This window comes from Erithacus rubecula (assembly GCF_903797595.1).
Source record: "Erithacus rubecula genome assembly, chromosome: 6".
Lineage (NCBI taxonomy): Eukaryota > Metazoa > Chordata > Aves > Passeriformes > Muscicapidae > Erithacus > Erithacus rubecula.
In genome coordinates this window covers 436,687-448,979 of record NC_136688.1, presented here as the reverse complement: position 1 = coordinate 448,979, position 12,293 = coordinate 436,687, and the positions used below count along the sequence as shown (strand labels likewise).

The window sequence follows — 12,293 nt, the reverse complement described above, 5'->3', positions numbered from 1 at the left end:
AAATCTGATAGCAAAGCTTCTGTTGTGATTCACAGCAACTATGACTATGAAGTATCTTTTTGATATAATGAAAAATATATGTAGATTTAATTTTTTTCTTGGACAGCATCAGGTACACCTCTAAAAGGTGATTCAAGGCAAACACTTCAGCAATATGGAGTTTTGCAGGCTAAAATTATGGAGATGAAATTTGTAACTTGAGACCAGTTGCAGCTGGTTTTTCAAACAATAACAAGAGTACATCTACAAATTTGCTGCATATGGCTGTTGGGCTTTCAGGGAAAAAGAAACAGGCAAAGAGCCAGTGAACCACAATAAAATGTCAAACTGTTCCGTATTTGGAAGCTGCTAAAGCCAGAGGCAATATTCAGGATGAGATCATGGAGTGCTGGCTTACAGCTACAGAGAGGGAAGACAAACTTTAAAACCAGTGAAGTGTAAGCTGGGAGATAAAAGAAATTTTTGAAGAGTTTTTGTCTTTTTTTTCAAACCACTGAGAGGAAAAAAGTGCAGCACATTCAGTTCTACTGGATGACACTGACCTGACATGCCTTGAGTTTAAATCACACTCCTTTCCAAACCAGATAGCTCAGTGGTGTGGATTTGCTCTGTGTTGTGTCAGGAACACCTTGCTCACCTGAGCTGCACAAGCAGTGCCCATGGTGTCCTATTTGCTCTCTGGCTGTTCAGCTGGAGCAGCTGAAGACCACAGACAGGGGTTGTGGTGCCACAGGAACAAATGCAGATACACACAGAGGGTCCAGAGCAGCAGATGTAGCTTACCAAACACAGTGAGAGTCAGGAGCAGATTCCTGTGGAGGGACTGGCAGAACTGCACACATATGTTCCTGGATCTGTGCTCCACTGGATTTAAATGACTTTCATGCATCCGGACTTCTACTTGCTTAGGCATATTGTTGGCACTAGAATAAAAAGTGAAAATCAAGTAGAAGTTATAGCACAAGATGCCAAAAGGGAAATTCTGGACTACTTCCATCATATATAACTGGGGAATCTGACACATATTCCACCACCTCCCACATTTCACAAACACTGCATATTTACTGCTCCAAAGAAGTCTGAAATGGCAATGGGGTGTCCTTCTAAAGGTGTAGCCTTCACAGTATTTTTTGTGGCTATTTCTCAAATGGCAGAGATACAATCAAAATGAATTCACTGGACGTATAATCTCAAATGTTTTATGGATTAAACTACTGATGTGGAGCTCAAAATCTTGGTTTTCCCAAAGACCATGGCTGTTAACTTAAGGAGAGAAAGCTGAAGAGCAGTTCTTACTAGCAGAAAAATGTAGATTTTTAATACCTTATTTAATTGCAACTGAGAATAATAGTTTAAAAACTAGAATTTATTTGCAAATTAAAGCATTCAATAACATTTTGCTTAATCATTTGAAAACATTTAATTTCAACATTAAACATTAATATTTTAGTATAATGAGAATGCTGAGGTCAAGAGAATACTTTTAATTTGATTGTAATGAGACTTGAAAAATTGCCACTGAAAATTGGTCAGAAAACTATGCATTTCCCAAGAAAACCTTTGGTTTCATTGCACTGGCAATGGTCAGAGGAAAAACTTCTTTTACTAACTCTGGTTTATATTTGAGGAAGTGTGTAGTGGGTTGATGCTGGCTGGATGCCAGGCATCTACTAAAGCTGCTTGCTTACTTCCCTCTGGACAGAAAATATAACAAAGGGCTCATGGGTTGAAATACAAACTGGGAGAAATAGTTCATCAAATACCATCACAGGAAAAACAGGCTCAACTTGGGGATATGAGTTAAATTCATTACTAACAAAGAGCAGGATAATAAGAAGTAAAGTAAGTCCTTAAGAATGCCTTCATGCCACTCCTCCCTCCTACCCCAGCAGTGCAAGGAGACAGGACATGGGGGTTTTGGTCAGTTCATCATCCTGCTGCTCAGGGAGAGGAGTCCTTTCCCTGTTTCACCACAGCATCCCTCCCACAGGAGACAGTTCTCTGTGAACTTCTCCAGCATGGCTCCATCCCACAAGCAACACTCCTGCCAAAACTGCTGCAGCGTGAGTCCCTCCCACGGGTGCCAAAAGTACCACAGTCTTCCCAAAACTGCTGCAGTGTGAGTCCCTCCCATGGGCAACACTGCTTCTCAAAGTGTGGGTCCCTTACAAGGGATGCAGTCCTTCAAGGACAGGCTGCCTCAGCATGGGAACAGGGCCCCTCTCTCCACGGGTCTCCCATGGGCTCACAGCCTCCTCTCAACATCCACCCGCTCTGATGTGGGGCTCCTCCATGGGCTGTGGGGTCTCTGCATCCCTCTGGATCCCTATGGGCTGCAGGGGCACAGCTGTCTCCCCATGGTCATCACCACAGCCTGCAGAGGAGTCTCAGCTCCAGTGGCTGGAGCACCTCCTCCCCTCCTTCTCCACTGACCTTGGTGTCAGTAGAGCTGTTCTCACATCTTCTCACCCCACTCTTCTCTGGCCACATTTATATCTGTGCAGTAAGTTTTTTTTCCTTTTTTTCCTAAATTTATTATCACATAGACATTGCCACTATTCTTAATTGTCCCAGGCTTGGCCAGCAGCACATCCATCTTTGGAGCTGCCAGGGGACATGGTGGAAGCTTCTCACAGAAGCCCCCCCTGTGTCCCTCTGCTACCAAAAGCAGGCCATGCAAACCCAATACAAAGTAATACACACATGAGTGCAGGACTGCAAAAGTCATGTCTCTAATTTTCTCAAGAACTTAAAAATTGTTAGCAGTACACTCCCTTTCTATATACAAAATATTAAAATGTATTGGAAAAGCATACTAAAAATACTACTATGAATCAAACATTTCCTCTAAAAGCTATGGCTATGTAAATATGAGAAGTAGGTAAAGAAGGAAATTTTTATTATCAAGAAAATTACGCTTTTTGAGATCAGGTTTTATGCCAGATTAGGACAAGATTTTAGAAAATCTGCCTCTAAAACAGTAGAGTGAGGTTTACAGATCTCTTGTAAACCTCTTGTATAAAGATTGTTGTCTTTATAAAGTTTTTCAACAGAAAGTTCTTACACTTGTAATAAGATTCCACTCATTTTGATGTAAATATTTCTACAATTTTCCCTTTCAAATTGAAATTGCATTTCTTTCCAATACACTTGATGGTTATATAAAGCACCATTTGAAAATGCATTAGAGACTATTCCTTCTTCTTTTTTAACGTGGAAAACCCCTCCAAGTGTTGTAATCTTTATTCTGCAATTTTAGAAACATTTCACAGCAGTGGTCACAACAAAATATGCTGCTGACAGTGAAATAACAAAGAATACCAGTGCACATTCTGGCAGCTCAAATGTGAAGCTTGCCTACTTCATGAAGACTTATCCATGCAAGCATCAGAGATAGATCAGGATTAGCCAGGGGATAATGTACACAACTTGAGGAATTACAAAAAAGTTGAGACAGTGTCTGCAGTTTTCATGCACACAGGCCCCAAAGCCATGAAATCTGGTGGAAATGTGCCAAAACTCCAAGGAACTTGGGATCCAAACTTTGCAACTGAGGATTACTACTAGTTTCACTTGCATACCAAACATAAAAATCTAACTTATTCTGAGCTATTATTCACTACAGGTTAATTATATATTCCTCAGAAAATCTGAAATATGAACAGCTGAAACTAAGTCAAAAGAAAACCTTGGAGTCTTGCTCATTAGTAAATAATTAGGTGGAACTGAAATGGATCAGTAAACAGAAGTACTTGATGCTTTTACTTTGGGCTAATTTTAGTTTGGTTTCTTGGAACCTTTTCCACTTTTCAAAGTTTTACACTCTCCATCTCTTCAAGATTGTAAGTAAACCTTCAGCATAGACTGAAACTCTGATGAGTATGGGGTTTTTAAAGAAAAATGACACAGTAGGAAAACACACTAACTGTTCACCCATGTTACAGAAAGTGATGACAGAAAAATATCAGAACATGAAAAATGGTACCACAAAGGAGTTAGCACTGCTTTCCAACAGTGAGATATTTATCACTGGACCAGAGAGGAAGTATTGTTCCCAGCTTTTAACTATCTTGTGGGAGGAGAGGAGGAGAAAAAATAGTGAAATATGAACCTTCTGTGGAAGGATAAGAGAAGCTTCTTGTGTAGCACATGACAAAATCTGAGTTTTGCAACAGAAATTTTTAGAGGAAAATCTGTTTATCTCAGAGTCACAGAAATTAATTTTTCTCTTATGGACCAAGACATCTTCCTTATGCTGATTTTGTGCCTCTATTTTGCATCTTGTAAATGATACTCAGCTTCAGAAGAACACAGAATTTTGCACTTGAAGCCTGCAGTCACGTAACTGTAAGAAGTGCCCAATGAAGTCAATGGAAGATGTAGGTCAGGGCAGAGTATGGGTCCCTACAAACAAGACTACCCTGGATCTGTTCTACCCCTCTGCCATCTCCCACTGACACTGCACACTCACATGCACAGCTTTCTTCATACCCTGAAGGCCACAGTGCCATGCTAAAGTGTCTAGGGAAGAGACTTAAACATATATATATTTCTTCTGCTTCACATTTTCATGCTGATGGAAAAAATGAATGCATGATAGAGTGGAGCTTGACTACACCCCAGCTCATGGGCAGTACAAAGCCAGAGGTGTACCAACAACTAGAGATCCTTCTACACAGCTCAACACCCTTAATTTAATCTCAGTGTTAATGGTACCTCTGTACACAGGTAAGTATCACAAAACAGGGAAGAATGCATTTTAGCAGCTGTGATCTCTCAAACATGCAAATTATTACCTTAGTTAAATAAATTGTTGTTCCACTGTGCTGAGCTTCTGTGGCTATTCAAACAAAGGACCCTTTCTGAATGCTTATCTGAAACCCATCCGACCAAAACATCTTTTAGTCTAACTCCACTGAGGCCAGAACATAAAGACATAAATTAGTTCTGCTCATTATTTTCTTATGTCATTGTGACAAGCAGCCAAACAGCTAAGCTCCACAAGAGGTCTACAGAGAACTCATAAGTACCAAGACCTTCAAAGACAATAATATTTACTACAGATGACTGAAACTACAGATGCTTAGTAATATTGACAAGATTTATGAAAAAATGAACCAAATATTGAAAAATAAGTAGTCACATGAAACAGTAGATCATACCAAACAGCATATACCAAGAGCTACACATATGTTGTAGCTTTTGAATAGTTTAGCAGGATGTTCTGCTTAACTCTGTCCCCTACCGTTCTCCCTTTTGAGGTAGAACGCTTCCCTAGTAAAGAGAGAGACTCCTTTGAGCCCAGGTGATTTGATTTTTATTCACCTTAGTAGAGTACAGAACTCTCCCAAAATGAACATTCTATATTTTCACTGATTTCAAAAATGCTTTACCCTGACAAGTTCATTAATAGAACTTAGTATCAGAATTAAACTTCAATTTTACTCCCTTTTAAGCAAAGAAACAATCTCTTGCCTGAATAATTGAGAAGTTGGCTACTGTCCCTCTTCTCAATGTGCACTAGGTACAAGAAAAAGAATCTGCCCATAAACATTTCAATTTACATTATCTAAATATTTGCAGATAGTTTTGCCTGTAAGATACACAGTACTATATGAGATAATCTATTTTTCTGCACTTTTTCAGCTGTAGCCTGTTTCTCTTGCTGGTTGCTACACATAATGTGCCAATGTGCAGGAAAATAATTTATTAAAGCACTAAGGTCCCTGTTATTTTTTGTTCCTACTTTTTCCTGAAGCATTTTCCTTAGGTTTTCTCACAGTTTCCTCTGGGATAGTCTGCTCGCTGTATTTCTTCAATTTCTTCTTTCTTTCTTGTATTCACACTGAAGCTTCTAGTACTAAAAGGTTTTGGTGGGGGGGAGGGGGCTGTTTGCTTTTCCTTTGCTACCAAATGCAACTCCTTTCCTTAAGAATTAAGGGTTAATGATTTTCACAGTGTTTTAGTGACAATGCCCTTTTATTTTCAGTCAGTTAAAGGGAAAGAACTCTCCACCTCCCAGATACTCCCCCATCTCGGCATAAACCTAGATTACAGGCTACAGGGGAAAAATAATCTTTCATTTAAATGAAAAATGTAGGCAAAGACCATAACAAAGCTAGTGAAAACAGATTCTGGGGACAAGGTAAATGAACAGAGACCATGTTTATTCTGTTCTAAGTGTTTCAGCTCTGTCAGTTAATCAAGCAGGTATTCTCAGAATAAAAGTCTGCTTTGTTTTGTAGCAATTACTTCAATTGAGGTAGCAAGAGCTGTACTCGAGAAAACAGTCTTGGACTGATAGGCTTAAGATCAGAGTTTAAGAACTTCTCTTGAGCTACATGTTTGTTGTCAAACCAAGCACTGGTCTCTTCTGAAGCAATGAGTAAACAGCAGCTACAAAAGTCCAATTGTTCCTACAAGGACTGTTCTTCTTAAGGAAAAAAGAGGAGGCATAGAAAGTTAAATCAGCTCTTTTGACCTCAGAATAAAAAGTGAATGGACTGCAGATCTCGTCTTGCCAATTCTATTTAAATGTAGCTGGAGCTGAAAAGTTTGGGAGTTTCATTTCTTATATTAGATATATTTTTCAAACCACACTGGAATTGGTAAAGCTCAGCATATAGAGCCAAAATATGACAGGCTATGCAGGTGAAACAGCTGAAATATTTTTATTATGGAAAACACACACTAGCTTTGGTATCATTCCTATCACTGCTATGTAATGGCCAGTTGTTAAAGGTTACATTATATATCAGTAAAATAATCTAGTCAGATCTCAGTTTCTGCACAAAAATAAAAAAAGTACAAAACCAAACACACAAAACTCCTCCAAACAAGAGTAACATAAGCTTCAGTCTGCAAGAAAGTCTGCAATAACAAGGGGTTTAAGCTAGTTGCTGCCACTAATCCCATCTATTGAATTTTAACTGCATTATGTAGGCTTTTTTCTTCTTTGTGAGACATTAATGAATTTTGAGTGGAGATTTACTATGGAGCCTGATTTGGCCTAGGGACTGGTATTACAAGCAACACCCTGAAGCATGACTTGCCTTTTTGTAGCAAAAACAACTTTTCTCCCTGGAACAATTGTTACAGCCATGTTGTTTCATCTGAGTTAGCATTTACTGTACGTTCTATGAGTTTAACATAATTATATGAGTGAGTTTAATCACAAACACATCTGAACAACCAGGGCATCAGGTCCAGCCAGCGTGGTCTTATGAAAGGCAGGTCCTGCTTGACCAACCTGATCTCCTCCTATGACAAGGTGACTGACTTAGTGGATGAATGAAAGGCTGTGGATGCACTTAAGTAAAATCTTTGACACCATTTCCCACAGCATCCTCCTGGAGAAGCTGGCTGCTCATGGCTTGGGCAGGTGAACTGTTCACGGGGTTAAAAACTGTCTGGATGTTGGTCCAGAGAGTGCTGGTGAGTGGAGTTCAATCCAGCTGAGGGCCAACCACCAGTGGTGTCCCCAAGACTCAGTGTTGGGGCCAGTCCTGTTTAATATCTTTATCAACAATCTGGATGAATGCTCCTCAATCAGCTCACAAATGACACCAGGCTGGGTGGGAGTGTTGATCTGCTGGAGGGTAGGAAGGCTCTGCAGAGCACTCCCCAGAGCTGCCTGGAAGGAGATTGTGGCCAGATGGGGGTTGGTCTCTTTTCCCAGGCAACTACAGATAAAATAATTAAAATGGAAAGCTTCCCTCACCAAAAACCATTGGAGCAGGCTGCCCAGGGAAATGGCTGAGTCACCATCCCTGGGGTTAGTTAGTGTAGATGTGATACTTAGGGACAAGGTTTGGTGGAGCAATGAAGGTTTAACCATTGGACTCAATGATCTTAAAGGCTTTTTCCAACCTAAATACTTCTAGGATGCTCCAGTTATATATTCAAATGGCTGATCAGCATCTTCCTTACTGACCCTGAGAAGAACAGTGACCTGAATTTTTACTCTAATTTACTTACCAGTTACATCTTTTTCTTCTAATTTTTGAAGTATTGTTCCATGAGATCATTTAAGAAAACAACTAATGATCCACCTGAGTTATTAATCTTTAAATTTATGCTACATTTGTTTGCACTTTTAAAACCCTATTAGAATTGTCATGAGATTTCTGCTCATTAAATACTTCCTTTAACAGTTTCACCAGCTTTTAAATCTAGCCCACGAAGCTTAATTGTCCTGGAGAGAGAGATTAGTCTATAGGACACTTGATAGCAGGAGCAAAGGAAAATGAAGTATGACACCACACAATTTTTTTACAAATGTATGATCCTTTTTTCCATCTCTATCTAGGTCTTTTCACAAATATATGTCACTGTGAAGGGGGACTTTTTTTCCCCCAAGATTTCTTTATGTCTGACTGACTAATGTATTGACTTACTTATTAACTGGGCTGTAGCAATACATCTGAATAATAAGAGAGGTAAAGATGATGGATCTGCCAGGCAGGAATTCTTTGCTATTCATAATCACATGTCCTGTGTATGGCCACATACACGGCATTCAATAATCTCTTTAGACAGACTGCAGTGCATGGATAATGCCTTTTCCTATGCTCAATTTTTCTTATTGACTTGCAGCTTAGATTTCATGGAGCATTTTATAGCCAATACTGTGGAAAAGAATATTAGTCTCCCTGGAGAGATCATGAACTAAAGTTCACTTTTCATGGAACCTTGCACTATAAACCACATGAATCCAACAGATTGCAATGAATCACATGGATTTTGTTAAAAAGAAGATGACTATATTTTATACAGACATGTACATACCTCCATACCTAGAAACTCCTTGGAAGTGTCAGGTAGATAAGGATAAAGCAACCAGGATTAACACCTAGTTGTTAGAAATGAGGAGAGAGAGAAATTTCTGCAGGAAGTTGCAAAAGGGGGGGATGTGTAACAGCACCTGTGAGCTCACTGCATGGTGGGTCTGATGGAAGGGAGCCATGGGAAGCTTTACAGGTGTCCTTCCACGTGTGCAGTTCCACACACTGGAAGTGTGTGAGTTAACCGACTTTCTGATTTAAGTGTCATGACAAAGCCTGATGGAAAAAGATTAAGATACAGTTTCTAAGAACAAAGCTAAGACAGTTATTCAGACCTCACACAGACAAGTGTCCTTGTAGGCTTCCACAGTCCTTGGCAAGATTCAGATTTACTCAGTATTTCAGATTTTAGAGGGATATCAGTTCTATATGCAAGAAGGGCCACCAGTTTGTTTCTTGTTTGGAATAAACAAGGATCACTTCTATCTCCAGGGATTCTATTCTGTGCCTCATTCAGAGTCTAAAGCAAGAAAGTATAGTTTAGACCAGACAGCATAATACCTACTACAAAGATGATAGTTTATTTATGTAATAATGCACATGTGGAATATCTGGCAATTTGCTGATAAGGCTTTATATTGGTGTAATGACCTGGGACTGTGCATGCTTCATTACCCAAGAATTATGTACTGAGGCTGAGTTGAAGAATTAAGGATGAATCATATTATTATCATCATGGCAAATTATACAATAACATTGTGCTTTGTGCAAAAAGTTATTTCCATACATCCTGAGAAACTCTGAAACAAGTAAAATCATGACCTTTCATTTGCTTCTACTTGGGGTGTGCCAGGCAGTACAAAGAAAAAGGCTATGAAATTACTGGGGATTAGCATAGTTTTCTGGGACACTGAGCAAAGATTAAGCCAGTGAGAATGTGAGAAGACCAGAAATGTAGCAGCTCCTAGACATGCTGGCTAGGGACAAAAAGGAGTAGAAGAGTGGGGGGTTTTGTATAATTCAGAATAGTCCACAGAAAGAGAGACTGATTGAGGAGCTCCGATTGAGACAGACAGTAAGAATTAATTTGTCATGAAAGGGGAAACAAAATGCAGTTTCACCTATGAATTTATTTCTTGAGTAATGGCTCTTGAAACACTTTTTTTTTACTGAAGTAAATTGTCACAAGTTTGTGACACATGCATTTGTGTGATTTTTTGACCACATGACTCACACAGAACAAGTTTCCCCCCCACCATGGCTGAATTAGTCTACAACAAAGCAAGTCTTAACTAAATCTGAACACAGTTATTACCATTCATTTAGACACCATTAGGGATAAAAGGATGCAATCTCAATTGCTTAGTTTATTTTCTCATCAAATCTGCCTATTAACTATTTATTTTAGAGTATGATCTGTATTAATAAGAAGAAAAAATACAAAAAATTAGGAAAACCCTCCATGCCCATCCCATCATGACTGTTGTTCTTGGAATCTACTTTGAAAATTTCCTGTAGTTTTCATAGCATCACAAAAATGTCCTTCTATCCATCCAATGCCTCAGGACTCTTACTCATGCTGTGCTATAAAATCCCAAGTGATTTCAAAACAGTTCTGAAGTATCTTCCAGCTAAAAACAGTGACCACAGGTGTTGCTGTTTTACCCTGCAAACAGAAGTTCCCTCTCATACCAAAACTTTGTTTTTCTTTTCCCATATTGTTTAGAAGCTACATATCCAACAAATTGCTTCTCAAAGTACTAAATGCCCTTTATATTTTCTGAGAAGTGGCTGAATAGTGTTTGATTTGCTATACACATTTATTCAGAAAACTAGAAAAATCAAGATTAAAAAACCCAACCATCAGAGCTACTCTCCAACAGTCAGTGGCAAAGGTCTGAGATAGATGACCTTTCACATTTTAGTATTTTTCTCTAAACCCTGCAAAGTGCACAATTAGATACAACTTTGACAAGAATTCAGATAATATAAATCAACGAAAAGCACACTAAAAAATGCATTCATTTCCATGAGATGAGTGTCAGTGAGCCAGCATGTAACAGTGCATCCAGCACCAATTCTGTTTGAAAACATTCCTCAGTGCTTCCTGTGGGGAAAACTCTCTTCCAGAAACTGTTGTGGATAGAATCAGAAACTTCACAAAGAACAACTACGGAGAAGTCTACAAGAAAACAGTTGAACTTCTCTGAGAAAATGTCAGAATTTGAATTAGTGTATGAAAACTCAAAGTCCCATTGCTCCTATGTCTCTAAGTACAGATAATGGTCTTTCTCAGCTGTTCTCCAAAATCTGACTTACAACTATAAAGCTAGTAATCTACTACTCCAATCTCTAAGTGCCAGAAACCTCTACAAAACTGCAGAAGTCACATAGCATAACATTACAAACACATTATGTTTGTTTACCAGTGGAATATTATCTCACAGAGTGAAAAGGAAAAAAAAATACTTTTAAGGTTTTTCTCTTACCATATGACATATTTAGCTTAAAATGTGTCTCATTCAAGAAACTCCTTGCTATTATTTTCTCCTATTTATTTTACTTTTTTAGCTTTTCTTACCCAGAATGCCTGCTTCTCTTTTAATGCCACTACACTTTCATTATAGCCAGACATTCAGATTGCTTTCATCACAACTATTGCTCCAATAAAATTGCTTTGGCCAAACTGCTCATGTTCCATGAAAAACATCTCAACAAAAATCACCTGGGCTGGGCCCTGAAAAAGTGAAGAAACTTAGTTTTGAAGACATACTAACTCCCTGTAGTATGTTAAAGAGGTTACAGAAATCACTTGGGATACAGTTTAAAAGAGAGCTCAGTGTGCTCCCTAGAGCAGGATTTGTGATCACACACAGCTAGCTTTGAAGAGTGCATGCCATCTACTGGAACCAAAAAGACTTCTTACAGAAGAAGTCCTAAAAAGCAGCAGTGACTTTCACTCAGTGCAAAGCATCTTCTTCTTTGTCTCATGTGGCTTTGTAATTAGGGTTTGGAGACTTTTTTTCATACTGTGCCTTTAAAATAAATGAAAAACACTAGTAAACACACTTTGACCACAATCTTGTGAAAGTAGGAAAAAGTTTCCTATTCATATGGACTAGTAATTTATTCTAGTAGCTGCATGAAATGGAGTGGGCATTCAGATGAATAGGTTGCTCAGCTGATTTGTTTCTATTGTTTCCTCCTAGCAACATATCAGAGATGCCTGTTGGGAACCTACACCCAGAAAACCCATGGCATTAATGTGGGAACTCATAAATACAAATTAGCTTTCAGAAAGTAGAGTGCATTTAGGATTATGTATCTGAAGATGGGTGATTGGGTTGCTTTCTACCTTATGCATGTGATGCTCTCAGGGTATGCACCACTCCATCCCCCAGGTCTACTTACATTCATTTTATAGATGCAAAAGAGTTAAGAGAATTTCATGAATAGCAGGAACAAGATTATTTTTGGCATTCTATAAGTCTCTATCCGAACAAGGCATTT

At 38.8% G+C, this 12,293-nt stretch overlaps 1 protein-coding gene across 3 annotated transcripts in view; it reads right to left on the bottom strand.

Annotated features, from left to right (window-relative positions):
- The window catches only part of SLC1A2 (solute carrier family 1 member 2), a 77,458-nt gene that overhangs the window by 26,980 nt on the left and 38,185 nt on the right, over positions 1-12,293 (bottom strand). For all 3 annotated transcript variants that reach the window (XR_013774583.1, XM_079308383.1, XM_079308384.1), the window contains exon 2: positions 784-923. Coding sequence is in view for 2 of the 3 variants with exons in the window: in XM_079308383.1 (XP_079164509.1) it covers positions 784-923 (140 nt within the window). In the remaining variant the exon portion in view is untranslated. The remainder of the gene's footprint in view (positions 1-783; positions 924-12,293) is intronic.